Below are 21,178 nucleotides of genomic sequence, written 5' to 3' on the forward strand. Positions count from 1 at the left end.
ACTGAGAGCATCACTATGTGAGTTGGTGCAAAAAGACATTGCTCAGCTTTGCTGGAGTTGAATGTGGCATTGCTGGATAAATTCTCCATCTTACCAGACTGTAGTTGAAAACAGAGAGAAAAGAAAATCAGTGAAAAGCTGCCAATAGAGGTTTAAAGATTCAAATGTTTTACATATCCACTCACCAAACACTATTAGGTACACTATGTATTTGAAACCTCCTCCCTCTTCTCCTTCCCTTTAGCACTGCCTTAATTATTATAACAATTATTACAATAAGGCATTTTTGCCCAGAGGACTGCCGCTCATTGGATATCTTTTCATTTTCAAACTATTCTCTGTAAATTCCAGAAATGTTCATGGGGAAAGACCAGCAGACCAGCGTGTCTGGCACCAGCAACTATGCATCATTCAGAGTCATTTAAATCACCTTTCTTCTCAACTTCAGCAGATGGTCTTGATCATTCTACAAGCCTAAATGTATTGAGATGCTGGCATGTGATTGGCTGACTAGATATCAGCGTCAACGAACAGTTAAACAGGTGTACCTAATAAAGAGACCAATAAGTCTATATGTTGTAATATAAATGCTAGGGTATTATATAAATACAGAAATGCCTACTGTATAATAAAATGTGTTTTAATCATTTACATTTTTATATTTTTTGATACAGTTTCAACTTAGTTGTCCTACCAGGAAATAAAAAAAACATATGCAACTTTATTTATTGATTTTGATCTTCAAAAAGATTTTTTTAAAAAAGAGAAGAGAATCTTTACTGTACTAACGGAGTTTTCAAAACACAAGCATTTTTGAGAATCAGTTGTAACATTGTGACCTTAAAAATCTGTGTATTATTAACTTTTTCTTTAAAAATAAGGCTTAAATAAGAAGACGACAACAGACATGACATGAAATGACATTTATGAATATAATCAGACAACAAAAAACACTGAAACTCAAAGTCTGTGCTTACCAGGTGTGTAAAGCTGCTGCTTGAAGGCCAACAAAAATGACAGACTTTACAGCGCACACAGTACAAATGACACCTGATTTCCCTAAAAGGCGACAACTGGGTTAAAGGCAGGCAAGCAAAACACGTCCTGATTTTCCTACTGGCAAAGTGTGAAGGATGTTCGTGACGGTACTGGCTGTGACATTCTCAAACATAAAGGAAAAACAAATGTAAAGAAACCAGCAGCTGAGCGCTGAGATTTATTGTGTTAGGCAAAGCAGAAATCCCACAGACCACAAGGTGTCAGTGTGGACCATAACTGAGAAAGAAATCCTGCACGCTGCACTGAAAGCACTATCAGGAGCACACAGGTTATCACACAAGACTCAGAACAGTACTTTTAGTTTTCTTTCTGAATATACATTTTATGTTGCTGCATCACAAATGTTTCTGCTTTTGGAAATGAATGGTTATGTTATGTTATTTATTTATTTTTAGCTCCAATCAAACAATGAAGAGCAGATACTGGTTAACACTGGACGAGTCAGGAGTTAATGGTTGCAGGATTGATTTCTGCTTTCACGCAAGAGCTCTGATAATCCCAAGAACACTTAGTTGTTGTAAAAAGTATCAATATTTTTTCTGGTTATATCATGTCACTTTATATTAATGATGTTTCTCTGTTAGTGTGATAAATGTAGCCTATATGAGAGATGTAGCCACTGTGATTTTAACATCGCTGTTTCCATATCAGATTTTCAGAGTCAGACGAAATCATGCTTGGATGGTTGTTCTAGTATTTTATGTCCCCATTACTTTGCAGGTATCTGTTAATGTGCATCGCTAACCGAGCTTACTAAAGTTAGGGGGTAATTTCCCGTATATAATGTACATAGCATGCTAGTGAACATGTCATGGTCACTTTTGGATCAAGAAAATGAAGATAAATGAAGATACATCAGCTATAAACTTAAAGTTCAGACTTCAAAATGGACAAAGTGATGACTTCACAGTGCCAGCATCCACCTTTTTATACAGTCAATGGTCAGATTTCTCAAACTTAAGCCGAAGGAGAAAGGAGCTTTTCTCTTTATTTTCACCTTGACCTTTATAGTCCTTATAACCTTCCTAACACTGATGAATACATCTGTTGGCAAGAAATGCCACCGCAATAATGGCTAAACAGCTATGAACCAGTACATCGATGATGCAGACATTAATCTGGAACATTTTCCTTGTAAAATAACAAAAAAGGTCCTCAGTCATACGTTGGCTTCCTAAACTGGCACTCTCAAAACTTAAGAAGTCAACGTCTAAATGTTAACTCACTGAGGGCTAGAATCATCCAGGCTTCCACCCCACACTGCAAACACAACCGCCGAATTTTGGATTCAGTATGTAAAATAAACACTGCATTTGGTTGTTAGAACTAAAATAAATACAATAAAAAATACTGCGAGTTGGCAAAAGTACTCGTTTGAATCACGAACACCCCAATTTATATATAAGTGTGTGTTTATCACGAACGCGTAAAATAAACACACTGACAACTATAGTAAGACTCAGTATAAAGAACTTATAAACACTGTCACTCACCGTTTCACTGCTTAAATTTAATTCTGACTTAGGAAAAAACACACATGCAATGTATCAAGGTTTGAGAAGTTTTTTTTTAACAGATATTTTTACTGAGAATTTTTCTTTAGTGTTCATATTTTACTTTTACCGTAATAAAAGGCACCCTTTGCCCTCCATTCATTTCAATTCATTCATAACATATTTAAATGAATACACTCTTGGAACCTGATTTGTATATGATGTGTAACATGGAACATGACTGACATGACCTAGTTACCTTCAACAACAACATTTGACCCAGTGCTTAAAGCAAATATCAGCTGAGGTTGATCTTTATGCACAAACTGAGGTGAAGTGGAGCCTAACATGATCGTCTCACAATTTAGAGGATGTTTCAGAGCAAGGAAACTCAGATTACAGCCCCTCCCATGTAGATAACTCTGAGCCAGCAAGCGAGACATTTATCCTGAAGGCTTTTGTGACTCCTTGCATGCAAAAAGCGACACCACCTTTTTACAGCAGCTTCAGCGGCACCGGTAAAAGGATCACAGCGTGGGTCTGGCCTTAATCAAGAAGTCACAAAAGAAGCCAACATAAGAGGACAGGAAAGGTGGAGATGCAACTTCTGCTCTGCAAAAATAAAACAAAATGAGGAACAAATGTGGGAAACACATGCAGTACTTCAAGGTTTCCTACCACTGCTATGAATCCACAGATTGACAACTGAAGTCGAGTTAGAATTGACAATTATAAATGACAGTTATGAAAAGTTTTTTTTTTTTTTAAAGATATAGCAGCGAGGGCAGCATTTAATGGTTGTAATGATTATACACAGTTATCTAATGAATCCCAACAGCTGGCTGTTATGTTTTCATATCTTTGGTAAAAGAGGAGAGGATATTGTGTGCTGTGAAAGCTAAAATAACACACTCTCTGTGCTCTTTGAAACATTGAGGATTAATAATAAATGTATTTATGCCAGATATTATAAATTCTGAACAGATCTGTAGTTCAAAGTTCAGTATAACAAACTTATTACGAGGGAACCTTTGGTCCATTACCTTTACCATATTACCAGTATGTAAACTAATGATTTCTTTTAGTCTTTTTTCTAACCTAAGGCGATGAGACAAATTGCCGCCTTTGTTGTGACAACACACATAATGTACATATAAAACTGCTGATTTCATTCCTACAGTAAAACTGAGACAACGCAGATCAAAGAGATGAAGGCTTATTTATTGACAAGTACACAAAATATGACAAAGGAGAGTTATGAGTTACTGACAAAGAGTAACCTTCTCCTCTGAAACATTTCAGTATGGCTTCTCTCATGCTCTTCAGTTACACAGATTAAGACTCATAAATACATATAAAACTGGGAACAAGTGTGCGAGCGCTGACAAATTAGCAGGTAAACCACAGTATGCAGTATGTAACCGTCTAAAACAAGCTGTATGATAAACGTGAATAAACGTTGAGCTCATGCTAAGAGAATAAATATGAAAATACAAAAACAAAAATGTGTGTATATTCGTATTGCTGTTCACCGCTGCAAAGTAATCTTTGGATTAGAGATATGACGGTGAATGTTTACATTCTCTCAGAGATTAATGCTACCTGCATGTTGCATAGCTTCCAGGGAGTAATAAAAGTCAAGCTTCATCAAAACTGAGATGATTTTTTTTAAAAAGTCGAACCAGTATTACTGCAGCTAACATTTTATTTGTTACTTTTCAAGTCTGTATGTATTCTTTTTTATTAAAAATGACTAAAAAAAGGTGTAAAAAGCAGTTAACGGCTGGGTTGGAGGAAATGACTTGTCAACTTAATGCAGTGGCTGAGCCAGACAAGTTTATGGGGTGGCCAGGCAGAAACAGATGACTATTTATTTTTCCAGCTTAGCATTTTTTTTGTGTCACTTATCATTTGCTTATGCAGGCATGTAGTAGCACATTATGAGGGCTCATTTAACACTCAGTTACAATTAGAAAGTCTTATGCTGCTAAATTGAAGCTAAAGTTCATAAGATAATTACAATTTCAACTGATGGATGAGCTGTTAAAATGGTCATGGTGTTTACAAAAAAAGTTCTGCTAGAAAAATAGAGGTTACTAAATGTAACTCCAGTTCTGTGATTATTTGCATCCCTCTTAAACAAGCTGAGAGCCATTCAAAGAGAAGTATTCCACTTCCTATTAATGCTATTGCACAAAAACTGGTTTGCAGCCGGGCTTGCAACAGATAGTCATCAATGATTAGGATTCAGTGGATGGCTAAGATAATTATTTATACAAGCATGCTAGACAAAACCCCCATTTCTACTTTGCTTTTTGCTGATACAGTACCGATAATGGATGAAAGTATTGGGACACAGCTCTCAATCGTTCAGGTGTTTTCAGTCTCATTGCCACAGGTGTATGAAATTAAGCACCTAGCCATGCATTCTGCCTTTGCAAACATTTGTGAATGAATGTGTTGTTCTAAAGAGCTCACTGAATTTGAGTGTGGTACTGTAAGGGGATGCCACTCTTACAAATAAGTCAGTTGCTTTCTTCCCTCCACAATCAACTATAAGTTGTATTACTGCAAAGCGGAGGTGTGTCAGACCACGTCAAGCTACAGAGCAGGTTTGCTGTGCATTCTGGGTACAAGTCGCCAATGCATAACTGCAGAGCTCCAAACCTCCTCTCACATTAACAGCACAAAAACTGTGTACCAGGAGTTTCGTGGTGTGGGTTTTAATGGCTGAGCAGCTCCTGTAAGTGTAATGTGTAGGTGGTCCAGTGCTTTTGTTCATAAGCTGTATGCCCAAATTGAAATAAAATGACACACTCGCTTTTTGGTTTTTCTGAAAGGAAACCAATTTTGCCCAAAACACTAGCCATTTGCTAGTTGTCTGTTAAGGATGTAAGTCAGGACGCCGCTGCTGCCCACTTCATGGCTGAAATCAATACAGCAGTTGCCATAATGTGTCAAATTGTGCTGACACACAGAAAGGTATTTAACTACAACATACAAATTGAACTACATCTATAGTCTGTCAGGAAAAACCTTTACCCTGCAAACTTTCACTTTTGGGATACGGCTTCAGTTCATCCAGGACTATCGCTAGTGCCATTTTTTTTGTTTATAGTTTTTCGAAGTCCTGGTTGGCTTCACCTTTGGCTGTCCTTGGCTCCACCCCTGCATTAATGAAACATTGACAGGAAATGCCACTAGTTTAGTGGATAAGTGCTTGTTGTTGGTTCTCTGCAAGAAAATTATGTCTGAACAGTATGATGATGGGGAAAAATCCAACTTTCCATTTCCAAAATGAAAGGCTGAACTCCAGACAGACATCACAGTATAACAGACAACATAGTTTGCTGACTACATGCAAGTTACGCTGCATGTACTCTATCTTCTTGCATTCGCCATAATCCCTTAATTGTCACTTTTGCCCACAGTATCCACTGTTCAGGAAAATGTAAGTTAAGTTGCCCCTAAAATATATTTAATTTGAAATTTTGAGGTTGAATATGTGAAGCCAAGGCCATGTCTTTTTGCTTCCAGTCAAAAAGGCACTTGTCTTTTAAATGGTTTCTCTGTAAAGCCAGATATGCAAACTGGAGCACTACACATCCAAATTTATATACAAATGACACAACTCATGGGCACCGACTCATTTACAAACCGCAGCCATACAAACAAAACCCCCAAAACAACAAAAAACCCCAAAGAAAACAACAACAACAACAAAGCAAATCTTGGTCCTCTAAAAGCACACTTTCTTGTAAAGGCTGGAAATGGCAGGTTTGGTTGCTACATACTTAACTTACATGTCAGTCATGTAATCTATACCTTGGATAGGTTCTATGTAACGTTATTATATATGAAAAACAAGGCACACGTTGGACCCTGATCATCTGGACAATACATTTAGAATTGTTCTCCTTGCGTTTCCTTTTGCTGCTTCCTGCATGCCTTAGTCCAAACATGTGGAGCATAATGTCAAATTCATTTGGTGCTTCCCTTTTTAAAAAAAAATTCCTGTCACTTGTGGTGACGGGAAACTACGCGTGGCTGTGGACGGAGATGCTCGACAAGTCGTTCCTGATGATCTCGTTTACTGCAAAAGGAAAAGAGAGAAAAGGATGATCAGGATTTCAGGTTTCCTCCAAAATACCTAAAAAGGCCCGTTCTAAGTCTCTTTTTCACTTCTTATTCAGTCCAAGCTTGAAACATTGATGCAATGTTTTTTTTTTGGTCACTTTTCAGTTCTTTTCGCAGTTTTGTCTCGGAGTGTTTTCATCAAAGTGGGCAGTGTGTCACCTTTATGCACACAGTGTTAATTTGGCAGGGTTACTGCTCCTGAAGGGAATTATTCTGAACCTGAACCTAACAAAGAGGCTATAGTGCATTGATATAACCAAATAAAAACCAAGAAAAACAGTTGGTGCAGTAAAGTTCAGCACAAAAATGTCAACTGATAAACATTCATGATAAAACCTGATAAAGTCTTTAAAACACACGGATTAATTCTTGGCTCATTTTTATTATTACTTTTGAATTTCTAATGTTCATTTAATTCTTGCAGCAAGTTTGCATAAGATGAGCCTGAAATAGTTTCAGCAATCACACAAAAACAAACACTGACATTTTATAACATCTAACACACACAGAGTTTTCATTCATCTCAATTCAAATTTATTTATATAGTGCCAAATCACACCAACAGCTTCCTAAAGGTGCTGCAACGTAAGAAGCTACGCAGTAACGGAGAAAACCCCCTACAATCAGACAATCTCCTTTAAGTAGCACTAGGAGACGCCTCCCAGGCTCAAAGGGGCACCTCCCCGAGCCTGGGTCTGCAGGAGGTTTCTTTCTGTTAGGAAGAAAATAAAGAGCATAGGGAGACAGGAAAAACACATGCAGCAGTGACATATAAACACCTGGGGAGGGAAAGGAGGAGGAGGCGAGAGAAGAAGAAATGCTCAGTACATCACATAGTATAACATGAAGCTCCCCAGCTGTCTGAGCCTATAGGAGCAAAGCTTCCAGCTCTATCTGTAAGCTTTATGAAAAAAAATGAAGGTTTTAATAAAGTTTTTGTTTTTTAAAGGCTTGGTCTAACTTTGCCTGTTCGCTGTTGGGTTCATCAAATACATGCATTTTTTAAAATGATGCCCTTATAAGGATAACTAGAGAGCCCAGAAAAAGTAAATGTGCTTAGTAAAACTTTGCTTTTCTCATTGCACAAGGCTATTATACACTTGTTAGTACATCTATAAGGTGCTATTTCTGCCAGTGTGAGCAAAACTCCTCTGAGCCATACAGAACCTGTTATTTCCTCTGAGTCAGTCTGATAGAATCACTTTACACTGGAGGTCCCCAGGCATTTTTTATCAGGAGAGATGATGCAACATCCTGCTGCCTCCAGGTGCACTTGTTTATCTCTTTTTATCAGCTGTGTACAGATGGTGTGCCGTGTTCAAAGAGCAGCTACACAGTCTGACTGACTGTAGCTGCTACACAAGAAAAACCTATACGTACATATGAATGCACCGACATCAGTCATTTTTGGTTACTATAATTGATTGTGTTGTTTTTCGTCTGTCTTGATTTTTACTGTTCTTTAAACTGTGAATGTAAACACATTTATTACTTGGAAGTCAGTTTCTCCCTCATTAGTCTGCTGTTTACGGTTTAACCCAGTATCTAGGTTAAGCCCACGTCCGCTCCCCTTTCATAATGATGAGAAATGTGAGAGGGGAAGGGGGAGACCCCTGGATCTGGCCTGAAGAAACCAAGCCAGAGGGCTGAGAGAGGAATTCCCTCTGTCTGGCTGGTCAGAGCAGCAGCCTCCCCCCCCCAACGCACACACACAATGGAAGATGTTTTTTTTTCCTTCTTAAAACCATCTATTTTCATTGCAGGCAACAGAGCAGCTCTTTCCTCAGTGACCCAGCACTGGCACGGACACTTCCTACCAGAAATACCCCACACTTCCTATCGCAAAAATATAATGGGTTGCATGTGTTGCTCAATGTCAGCATACACACATACCCACCAAAAAGGAATCAGTGTGCGTAGGAGGCTGTCATGGTGAAAAACAAAATAATAAAAGTGTGTCATAATCACCTAAATGTGTGGATGCAAAACCTTCGTACCAAAACGCCAAAATCATCTAGATTCTCACCGAAGCTGTTTACAATTACAGAGAGATACGTTACGCTCGTCTAGACATGAAGTAAATGTGCTTGGCTCGCTGACGGACTGCGATTAATAAAGGAACAATGAGATCTGTTTGGCATGTTTGATATCTACAGTACAGCAGCGGTAACTCCTGCTTGTAGCACAGAAACACATGGACACACTGAAGCTATTATGCAAATATGAGGCTGAGATTCACAGCAATGTGTCCTCATAAGAAACAAAGTCGGTGAAAGGCAAGGAGGCAAGGCAGCAGGCGCTTTAAATCACTTCCTGTCGACAAGCTTCCCCGGCATTATTAAAATGTAAAATTAGAGGTAAAATCTTCGCATTTCCTCTTCTTCTAGGTCAAAGGTATTTGATCTAATCTTTCACTTTTGTACCAAAATCATCTTGCAGACATTAAACAGAAGGCTGCAAAGGAACCTTTTAGGTTTTAGCTGCATGCTGATGAACGGGGCTGAAATGATTTGCCAGTTAATGAATTAGCGGATCCATAAAAATGAAAATACACACACTTTATTAAGAACATCTGTTCTGCTGCTCATTAACACAAATAACTAATCAGCCAGTCAAACAGAAACTCAACTCAGTGCATTTAGGCATGTGGTCAGGATGACGTGCTGAAGTTCAAATAATAAATCAAGGCATTTTTCTTCACTCAGAATATTGCTGACTACAACTTTTCAAATTTAAGGATTTTCTACTTATCCTTGAAAATTGAACCATTTGTCAGACCTGCTTGGCATCGTGAAAATTATGACTGCGGCGGCAACAATTTAAATCAACGACATAGCCGAACATTGCGCAATAACAGCAGCACAGTTTTGGTGCTTAAACAACGTTGACAAGTTGATCACCTCAGCAAATGTAGGAAAAAGACTGGAAAATAAACCTACAGCTAATCATCGGCTACTTTTATTCGTGCTTCATTTGAAATTCGTTGCAAAGCCTCTAATGATTCATCAGTGCAAACCGGCAGTGACTTCTTGTGCAGTGGACTCCATCTTGCAGCTGAGGTCATGAAATCGTCTTGAAGGAGGCTTGACTTGGCTGCACGCAATCTAAACTCTCCAGAATTTAGCTTCAGGTTCTGTTGTTGTAACAGTAGAATCAGAACGGTCTGTTCTTGTGTGCATATGGTAAGGCGAGATGCTTTTGGCGTGCGTCACCAGGACAGCGTACTGCCACCACTCATGCGAATGTGAGACCGGTGTTACCAGAAGACATACTTGAACCTGAAGAAATAAACTCCCAAACCTCATCTCCACCCTCCTACAGTCTGTCGCTCCACCGCCATGTGTGCTCTCCTGGCCCGACTGAACCGACTGACCTCCTCTCCTCTATTTGATCTGGCTTTGACCTTCTGTGCATCTGGAGGTGGAAGGTTATAACAGCCGAGTTCAGGGCTCAGGGGCACGTTATTACACCGACTTCTCAACGCGCGCGTCGAGCCAGGCCGCCGGCTGTAAATTTAGGACATCAAGACATCGTCAGGCCTCCACATCATGTCATCACCTGTCCGGTAACTATCCAAATCATGGATGAATTATGCCGTGCAGATGTTTTTCTTACGCATCATCATGCGCCACATCTGGCTCAATGGCTTTCACATGAGACTGAAACAGTAAAAAAGACATAATTCAGTTTATTCTGATATGAAACAAAGGGCAGGCAGGCAGTAAAAATTTATCTTTTGCCTCAGTGAGGCCACGGCATGTACTGTTTATGTGCCTGTTACCATGGCCTACTTTTCGTTGTGGTGTCACATTTGATGTGGAGGGTCTAATTGAAAGAAAAAATAAAGTCAATCTATCGATCTCTAAGTGTGTTTACAACAAAGCTCTAAAAATAGGCCCAGCACTAGTGTGACATCTGTGTCATGTGGGTCACATTGATTTGCTTAAGAGAGCTGAGCGACAGAGACGCTTCAAACAAGTCCACAAACACACAGAGACGCATGGTAACATCTGCCCTTATTTTATTTCACAAAAGGAAATAAATATGTGGTTTTGATCAAAACTTTGAGGGAACTAAATTTGTTTTTACGCCATAATCTGGAAAGGGAGGTTGCTAAACATGATTTTCGTGGAAGAAATCAAAGAAATTGAATTGAAGCATTATAGTGGTTAATATATTTGATATGTTGGTCTATTAAAGATAGCCTGTAGCAGTATGGGCATATACTCATCAGTGCATTGACTGTGGGTTATTTGCAGCAGAGTAAGTTAACAACAGGGCAGACAGGGTTACCGAGTGAAACTCACGGCAGCTTGTGAAATAAGTTTTCTCGGGTGGAAAAGGCCAATTTTCTGCTCTGCATTGAAAGGAGGATTTCAAGTTAGGGATTTCTTTGTAAGGTGGGGGACACAAACTGATGGTTTGGTCACCTTTACTATTGTTCGTCCCTCACCTATGGACTTAAACTGTGAATAGTGTACGACTAGAAACCAGGAGTGATTAAGGAGCAGCTGAAATGAGTGACTAATTCATTCATTCATTCACGAGGGGTTGTTCTCTAACAGAGTATGTTGAGGTGGTTCAAGAATCTGATTAGAATGAATCTTGGATGCCTTCTAGGTGAGATGTTTTGAGATTCTCCAATTAGGAGACAAGCCCAAGACAAATCCAGGACACGATGGACGGATTATGTCTGCCAACTGACTTTGAAAGGCCTCGATTTTCCCTGTAGCAGCTGAAGGAGGAGCTATGGGGAGGAGCGTCTGGGTCCTAACAAATGCCAAAACATGCTCTGACTAACTGACAACAGCAGGCCCGGCTCGAGTGTCTAAAAAGAATATCAGCTGACATATTGATGGATCATTTTTGGGTTCCAAAAATCAATATAGGCACTAGCATCAGCCACAACTTGGAGTATTGGGCAGGCTCTAAAATAAACACGAGCTCTGTTCAGTAGCTGCCTTGAGGCTTTCAGTCTTATCACATGTTCATTATCAGCAGATGCTGCTTTGGTTCAGTCGTCACTGAATTACTCAAGTTTTCATTTTTCAAATTTTCACATGACAACAACTTAATCTTTTGATTAAGATCAGGAGTTTATTTTAAATAATAAATACTTTTACCGGCATGTTCATGCATCTAACTCTAACCCAAACTCAAAGATAATCATCAATATGAATATGATTTAACGGAAGATACTGAGGCAATTTTTATCAAGCGTTACATCTGCTGTAGAGCGTGGATGTTGGGGTTTGATATGAAGTAATCCAGGAACTGGTTTCCTCTCCCATGGTGGCTGACAGCAGCTGGATCGGACTGATATAGCCCGGCTCTCCAACCAGGAAACCCCAAGGAACTCCCAAACAATTAGCAGGACAGCGCTGTTTGCCTCATTAAAGGCTGGAAGCTGCCAACACGAACCAGCCTGTAATAATACAAGGCTACAGACGAGGCGATCCGGCAGCGAGATATCCAGCAGCCTCGCTGAACGAAGGGAATACGTCAGCTTGGAGAGTTGCGCTGATACAATGAGAAAAAAAAAGTTGGGGGGCAGAAAACACCACGAACCCTCCCCCAGTTTACTGCCACGTCAAATCCAGGCCACAAGCCACAAGATGTTCTTGGCCCACATTATGAGGCTCCTACTGGGTTACTGCAAGTCAGTCCCACAGAGCGGTTCTTTAGTTCACCACAGATTCAGCCAAGTTTTTCTTTTAAACTCAGGTATTATTTAAAAATGTCTGAACAATAGATTACTGGAAACTTTTTATGTCTAAATAAAATAGAATTACAGAAAGGGAGAGGAAACCGTGATCTTGTATTTATATCCTTTGTCAAATTTTGGTTGTCGACATTTTCGCCAAATGTTGTTAGTTCAAATGTGGAATCGTCTTTAGCCATGCCAGCAGCAGCCTCGGAGGACGCCAGAGCCGCTCTGTCGGTCTGTCCAGACTGAAATATCTCAAGAGCTCTTGGACAGATCGCCTGTAGATTTCTTGCAGGCAGTTATGGCCCTCGTAGGAAGAGTCTAACAGACTCCGGCGATGGCCTGACTTTTTATCTACTGTCACCGTGAGGTTGATATTTTTGTTTTTTAGTGAAAATGTCTCAGGAAGGAGGAGATTGATGCTATCGGGGTGAATTTTAATAACATGGTGATCTCTCACCATGTTCTCTGATGACTCTGCAATAGTCGGCCTCATCACTGATGGGGACGACAAGGAGTACAGAGGTCTGACCCAAACTGTATATAGTATTTTATTTTATTCTATTCTGTACAGTTGTGTACTGTATTTATTCTTATTGTATTCTAATTTTTGCCTCATAACTTTTGCACTGTCCACTTCCTGCTGTGACAAAACAAATTTCCCACGTGTGGGACTAATAAAGGTTATCTTATCTTATCTTATCTTATCCAGCAAAGTCACAAAGATTCGTTTTTCTGGTATCTAAATCCAAGTATCTGTAAAACCAATAACATTCCTCTAAACCTCAGCTGCACTTTGCATTTAGTGCCGATCAATAAATGTTAGTTTGTCTCTGCACACGAGACAGAAAAAAGGTTGGATTCATCTTTCAGTATAACTTAGGCAAAGGAGAGAAAAAGCAATTACAGCAGCAAATAGACTGCATTCATACAGTGCTTTAACCTAAAAGCTCATCAAAAGGACACATATGTAAATCCAGTGTCTTTTACACTGTAGCTTCAATGCTTCTTCTGTCACACACACTGATTCCCAGCAACTTTTTAGACCGTAAAGACCGCCTCTTCAATTATAACTGCCCTACCAAATTCGTAAAGTAGTCTCTACATCTATTTTCACTCGTCTCCATCACCTCAGGCAGGTATTCAGTGCATAGAATCACCTGGTAATCTAATAAACTGTTTCTGGACTGCAGAAGGACACCAGGGCACTCACTCCACACGACGAGGAAAGGTGCAGTTTTGCAGGCGACAGTATTAACCGCTGCACCAAACTTTACATAATTAAGATAAATCTTTACCCTGGGACTTTTCCACTGCATTACAGCATATTTTGTGTGTGCTTTTTATTGAGTTTAATGATGCACCAGTAAATGAGCAATGAGTAACACATGGCAGATGTGAATATTGGTGAATAGAGCACAAACAAATAAAAAGAAAGCTAACAATTCCTTCTAAACATAATAAAATTTGTAAAACTGCCTTTTACTGTATAAAATTGAGTGATTTAACAGAGTCAGGTATGACTCACAGATTTATTCCAAAATATTTTTCCTCTGATAGCCTAAATCTCTGGTCATCAATTGTACATTTCTGACATCTAACAAGCCACAACACGCCATAAAAAGCATTTCATAATGCGCTGGCTCACATCGGGCTCAAATGCTTTGCTCGTGTTACCTCACCACTGACAAAAGTGTTGGACACACTACTGTGCAGTATAACGTATGGCTTTCGCCACCTCATCCAGACTCATTCTGAGCTAAAGGGAAGCATGCAAACCTCTCCAGTCAGCAAGTTTTATAGCAGTGTGGCAGACCTCCATCTCCCTCAGCAGCACCCTGCAGCCTATACTGTACCTTTGGCTCCAGACTACGCGAGTCAGACTTTCCACGAACAGATATGTTTGTGGCCTCTCGGGGGACGGTGTGAAAAAATGCGCAGCAGAGGGGGGTCCTGATGAATATTAGAGGCTGTGCAAACACGGATAACAAGACGAAAACAGTACCAGTGGAAGAGGGAGACGAAAACCACCTGTGCCACTTTCAGTTAAAAATGAAGCATAGTGTGGCTGTTTAACAGGATAAGTGTTTAAATTTCTGTGAAATTAAATCAAATTGAGCAAAGACTACTCATTACATACTAAAAAAAATAAAATCTACCCGCGATTATATTTCAGAAAGGACTCTGTATGAGCAAAAAAGCCTCAGATACGGATGTCTGTGGTTTAACAAGCACGCTCGACATCACACCTGAGCGAGGCCGTAAAGCTGTATCAAACCATGCCAAAGATTTAATGAAGTGAGAAGCCACAATAACGAAGGAATGTTTAGCAAAATTTCCCTCAATTTGCCAGCGAAAACACGTCTAACAAGGATACCCTTCAGGAATATCCATTATGACTGTGATGGCGTAGTTAAATACTTTGATTTCATTAACTACACCTGGCTGGAACGTTAGAACCTGAAAAAAAGCACATTAACAAATCAAATCTGGAGCTCCAGCCTGCCAAATATTACCGCAGACGGGGTAAAGAAGTGATAATGTATTTATCCAGACTGTTCGGAGGAAGTGGCATGAGAACAGTCTGAGTGCCGCAATCTGAGGCCCAACAACAGCATCTCACTCTCCATCATCACAAAGCTCGGCCAGACGATTCAGCGGGGGCTCTGGTGATGGATCAAAGCTGCGCTGCGCCGTCTGCTGATAGCTGCTGGTTAGTGTTTCTTCATCTACTGAACTCTTTCCGCTGTGGACCTTACACACAGCCACAAACTGGGGTTTTTTTCTGCCCCGAGGAAGATCACTTATCCAATTTATTTCCAATCACCACAATGCAGCGCACAAAGCCCCCAAAACCTCAGTGGTGAGCGCAGAGGGCCAGAGCAGTGAGATCACAGAGTTAGTGCTACTAAAATCCTGCCTTCTGTGACATAAATAAAGGGCGATGCAAAAAGGGCATTTATTTTTTCAGTGAGGTTTGAGCCGAATCGTCTTATTCTGTGTTTAAAGTCAATTATATCAAATTCTAGACCACCAGAGCTTAGGCAGCGAAGAAAGAAATACTTTAAAGCATTGCAACAGCAGTGATAAACATCTTGGCACACCGTCTCGTCACTCCCACTACCATCTACTGCCTCAGCAGGCTGTAACTGACACAAGCTGTAACAGTGCGGAAGTACTGCCCAAAGTGAGAATTTAAATATTTCTTTCATAATTTCGACGCTGATACGTGGATCTGAAATTTGGATTTCTTTTATTTTTTGTAGACATATAAGCAGGATGTTTTGTAGTGGACATAAAAACTTATTACACTTCAGTTTTGTACTGATTACCCAAAGAAAAATAGCTGGGTTTGGCTAAATGTATCTGTGGGGCCATTGGTGGATGTTTTTTGGGCTGTACTGAGGATTGACAAAGTGCAGTTTTACACCACGTGAGGGGACCTTGAGAAGAAGCCAGTGCATGTCAGTGATTGCATGCAGTAGCACGCTGCTGCAGTGGACAGCTCTACTGCCTTTCTGTGTTGACTATACATGCTGTCTGTGTGGCTGTATGGATTTCCTCTGGGGTAGACGTGTCCTGTGATGGACTAACACCCTGTCTGGGGTGTACCCTATGACAGCTGTGATTGACTCAAACACCCCTGCCACCATAAGTTGGCTAATCGGTTAAGTAAATGAATGTAAGAATGTCACTCTGAATATACTCCCAGATAAGTGGGGACTTCCAGTTCAGTGCAGTTCAGAGCACATTGCAAAATTAAGCTCGTGTAACAGAAACGTGGTTATAAAGGCCACGTGCCGAAAAGGCTTAAGTGCATTTTTACTGTGATGTGAACTAATAATAGAAGATTTTTGTCCTGATGTTGTCTGTTGCAAAGCTCTTTGGCTGAGAAATAAGGGATTAAAGGAATTCAAGCAACTCAGAGGCTAACAGAGACGTTCTTGTAAGTCAGCTGTGTGTAGACCATCAAATGCAGATTTGGCTTAAACAGAGATCAATATAGTTAATTGTGAAGAGGAAGAAGCATAAAAAAAATCCATCACAGATTAAAAAAAGCACTAACAATGGCTGCTGTTGATCATTGTCATTATTTTTAACACTGTTTCACTTCGCTACAAAAATGTTCTTTGTCTCGTATGACTTCTACCTTCTCTGCAGCTAAGCTAAGGCCCCAGTCACGCTAGAGGAAAAACAGGTCAGCAAAATGAAAAATAATACAAATAAACAAATAAACATCAATAAAATAAAATGCTTCCAATCATGTGGGACTGATTGGAAATAGCTGCACTGACAAACTGATCAGATGCGTGCAGCATCCTTGTCCTCTGGTTGACCAATTGTTTTGTCACAAGGCGATTGCATGCAAGGTTGTGTGGAAGGAGGCAACCCGTCTCTCTCAGAATCAGAATCAGAATGGGGTTTATTGCCAAATGTTGAGCAGGTTTACAACATTAGGAAATTGCTGCGGTGCTTCAGTGCAAACATGCTGTCATAAATAGCACTTAAATAGACATGGAAAAAAATAAAAGTAGGGATAAGAATTAAAAGTGCTACGTGGAAAGATATGTGCATGAGATATACATGAGATATATACATGAGAATAAGAATTAAGAGTGCTACGTTGAAAGATATATACATGAGTGCAGGTGGTGATCAGTGCCAAACATAGAATGATGCAGTGACACAGCGTAGGGTCATGTGTTAGTGGCGGGTACAGTCATATGGTTATTGTTCATGTGTCCAACAGCAGAGGGGAAGAAACTGTTCTTATGGCGAGAGGCTCTGGTGCGAATGGACCGGAGCCTCCTGCCTGAGGGGAGCAGGTCAAACAGACTGTGTCCAGGGTGAGAAGGGTCAGCTGAGATCCGAGCTGCACGCCGCAATGTCCTGGAGGTGTACAGGTCCTGCAGAGATGGGAGTCTGCAGCCAATCACCTTCTCAGCAGAGCGCACAACACGCTGCAGTCTCTGTTTGTCCCTGATAGTGGCTCCAGCGTACCACACGGTGATGGAGGAGGTGAGGATGGACTCGATGATTGCGGTGTAGAACTGCATCATCGTCCGTGTTGGCAGGTTGAATTTCTTCAGCTGCCTCAGGAAGTACATCCTCTGCTGGGCTTTCTTGATGACGGAGGTGATGGTGGGCTCCCACTTCAGGTCCTGGGTGATGGTGGTACCCAGGAAGCGGAGTGAGTCCACAGAGGTGATGGGGGTGTCAGTCAGGATGATGGGGGGGAGTGGGGCTGTGTGCTTCCTGAAGTCCACAATAATCTCCACTGTCTTCTGGGCATTCAGCACCAGGTTGTTGTGGCTGCACCAGGACACCAGACGTTCAACCTCCCTCCTGTAGGCAGACTCGTCCCCGTCCGAGATGAGTCCAATAACGGTGGTGTCATCTGCAAACTTGATTAGCTTGACAGACTGGTGGGTGGAGGTGCAGCAGTTGGTGTACAGGGAGAAGAGCAGAGGAGAAAGAACACAGCCCTGAGGGGAGCCGGTGCTGATGGTCCGGGAGTCCGAGACATTCTTTCCCAGCCTCACATGCTGCTTCCTGTCCGTCAGGAAGTCAGTGATCCACTGGCAGATGGGATCAGGCACATTCATCTGGGAAAGCTTGTCTCGGAGATGGTCTGGAAGGATGGTGTTGAAGGCAGAGCTGAAGTCCACAAACAGGATCCTGGCGTAGGTTCCTGGGGAGTCCAGATGCTGCAGGATGAAGTGTAGGGCCATGTTGATGGCGTCGTCTACAGACCTGTTGGCTCTATATGCAAACTGCAGGGGGTCCAGGAGGGGGGCCGTGAGGGTCCTGAGATGGGAGAGAACTAGGCGCTCAAAAGACTTCATGACCACAGATGTCAGAGCCACGGGTCTGTAGTCATTTAGTCCAGTGATCCTAGGTTTCTTGGGGACAGGGATTATGGTAGAGGACTTGAAGCAGGCAGGCACATGACATGCCTGCAGTGAGGAGTTGAAAATGTCAGAAAACACTGGGGCCAGCTCGTTTGCACAGCTCTCTGACTCATTCCGACTGCAATCAAATGCAGGCAAAGGTCTGCAATTAATCGCCATCAACTCTATAAATGGCAGACAAAATGCCAACTCACTGACTCAGTCGGAGTCAATCTGCGGCTGTGAGAAGCTGCTCTGCTCAGTCATTTATTTCTCCAAGTGAGGACACAGAGTAAGGAATCACACAAGCCTAAGTTACTGAGGTTTGTGGTGGAAAATTTACTGTAAATTGTGCTAAACACTGAAAAGAAGGCTTTATTTTGCCCCCGATATGTGTGTGAGAGTTACCGGTGGTTATTTATTTGGAATAAAAGACAGAGATGTTATCAGAACAAGTACGTAATTGGCACGGCTGGATGGTTCAAAGTTGTGGGCGCAGCTCCAAAACTCCTTACTCAGTGCTGACTCGGAGTGTTTAGAGCCGAGGCACACGTATTCCTGCTCTGCAGTAATGCTGGGATTTTACTGAAATAGAGCAGAACTGAGCTGAACTTAACGGAGCATTGGAAGGAGGCAGGAACAAGGATACATCTGGTTTTCCTTTTTATACTGAACAGAGGAGGTTTCCACACTGAGACCCGCACACACAGCAGCGTTCGTGTTTCTTTATCTTACTTTACTTGATAGGCGGTATTACAAATGTCAGAAAGAACTCAGTTATTAATTGATCTGTTAGAATATTGTCAGAATGTTACAGTGTGCTAAGTTCGTTAAATTAATATTAATATTCCCAATCTCACAGTTTCCTCTTCAAAAACTCAAAGTTAAAAGCTGAATGAAACCTCCTATCTACTGCCCCTTAACCTAAACATTTAATTTGAAATAATGTCAAAATGCAACAGCACAAAATGCTGCCAGTTTACGAAATATTACACTGAGAAAATTCCTCAGAAACCAGTTTGCTTTGATGAGGGATTTGTTTCTGTTTACCCTGTACAGGAAAGGAGGCATCTTGTTCTATTTACTGAAATCAGCAGCAGACTTTCTGACTTTTAGACCTAACAAATATGTGAAAATCACTCGTAACATGTGACGTGTTTTAAGTTGCTCTAAATGTGAGTGATGCGGCGGTGAGGTTAGGGTTGAGCTTTTCATTCAAGGGTGTGGCTGCTCCTCTCCATCGGCCAGTGACAGGAGCGACAGTAGCAGATGCATAACCAGCAAATGTATGCGTAACATATTAAAGCTTTGTAATAAAGCACCTTATCTCTGGATAAATCCCACGCTCCACCTGAGTCTCAGTTCTCAGGACCTCACATGGCCGCCAACAATTTCTAACAGAAGATTTCACTCTTATATCATAAACATTCATTCTTCAGCCTCACTCTTGTCAGAGAGAGAAACATGAGTAAAACCTGCGCTTACAGCGAGTACAACATTCACTCCCTGAGCTTCTGGTAGAGTGCTGGTCATTAATGAAATTTACTTACAGCATCTGTTTGTTTACAAGTTTATAAATGTGCCTCATTTGGATCAGGCCCAAGTTGTTACTGAGAGTCATGCCTGATGTGTGGATTCTGCTCAGTCTGCAACAAATGTTTCTGGCAAAACTTCACCTACTTCCAAGATGCATGGAGAAGACAAAGATCTGATGACATGAAGACTCCACGACACTTAAAGTATTAGGGAACAGCTTTATTAAGCTATTCCCTAATACGGTGGAGTGTGTCGGTGGAGTCTTCACATCATCAGATTCTGCTCAGCCCACTGTTGTTGAGTCCACCTCGGCAGTGTTGCAACAGATTTGAGATTTACCACAGTTAATTGTAAACAGATTGCATGTAAGTGCCAACTTGACCCTGTTAATTAAAAAAATGATTGAAGCAGACTGTCACCGCCTTATTGCCAATTTATCCCCATTTTATCGCTGTTCTGATACACCAATGCTGCTTTGAAGAGTGAAACTGACTGGGAGTCATCACAGACCAGTTCCCCATCCCTGACCACTTCAAGCAGGGCCATTACAAGTTGATTGCACATGGTCACTATAATTTTGATCGCGTTGTGGTTTCAACCACTGTTTTTGCTAGTGCGACTGTAGCTTAAGCTACCGGTAATAGAATAAAAGCAAAGCTAAACGAGTACACACACACACACATGTTGCTGGTTGTGCCACATATTTTTGACTGCATGCATCTTAGGCATGTAGATCTGAGTCTGAAAAGCTCTAATTAACACACAGAGACTACCAGTCATTTTTTGAAACACATTCTGGATCTTGGGTGTAGCGCTACACTATAAGTTTTATTACTGAAGCTCAAATGTTTTATTTCAACAACCTATAAGACAAAGAAGGTGTAGTCAGTGCACTTTAGATGTGCTTGGAGGATTTTGTGCTTCCAGGTTTCCATGCTAGTAGTTTCCCACACTTCCCAAATCCTCCACTTGCTATGACTTTGTATTTACCAAAGACAAATGAGATCAATCTTATCTCTTAAGTCTCAGCAACAAAGCAAACAAACATTTTCCACAAATGTTTAACTGTTCTTTTAAATGACTATGAGTCAGAGGATTTCCACACAAAAAAAAGAGGAAAAAACTTCTAAGTTGTGATTTGATGGCCAAAAATTTCCTGGCAAAAGTGATAAGTGAGTCATATGATAATCAAAAATGCTATCAGTGCCTGGAGATAGTACGGTCGTTTTGTGCTGGAGGGTAATAAAAACCATATTGTTTCATCAATTAGGGGGCTCGATGGGGATTTCGCTCTATAATTTTTTCCATGCAGTGGATTAGAAGTATTTAAATTCTGTCTTGTAAAAGTAAAAAAA

General features: G+C 40.9%; 1 protein-coding gene across 1 annotated transcript in view; it reads right to left on the bottom strand.

The window, feature by feature from the left end:
* Nucleotides 1–3,754: 3,754 nt before the first annotated feature.
* nfatc1 (nuclear factor of activated T cells 1) overlaps nt 3,755–21,178 on the bottom strand; it is a 51,185-nt gene continuing 33,761 nt past the window's right edge. The window contains exon 10 of the mRNA XM_085263553.1: nt 3,755–6,645. Within this exon, the coding sequence (XP_085119679.1) occupies nt 6,590–6,645 (56 nt within the window). The 3' untranslated portion in view covers nt 3,755–6,589. The remainder of the gene's footprint in view (nt 6,646–21,178) is intronic.

Source organism: Mchenga conophoros, linkage group LG22 (genome assembly GCF_057382185.1).
Source record: "Mchenga conophoros isolate Kocher_MC1m ecotype Shallow Benthic linkage group LG22, M_conophoros_male_GT1.1, whole genome shotgun sequence".
In the NCBI taxonomy this organism is placed as follows: Eukaryota; Metazoa; Chordata; class Actinopteri; order Cichliformes; family Cichlidae; genus Mchenga; species Mchenga conophoros.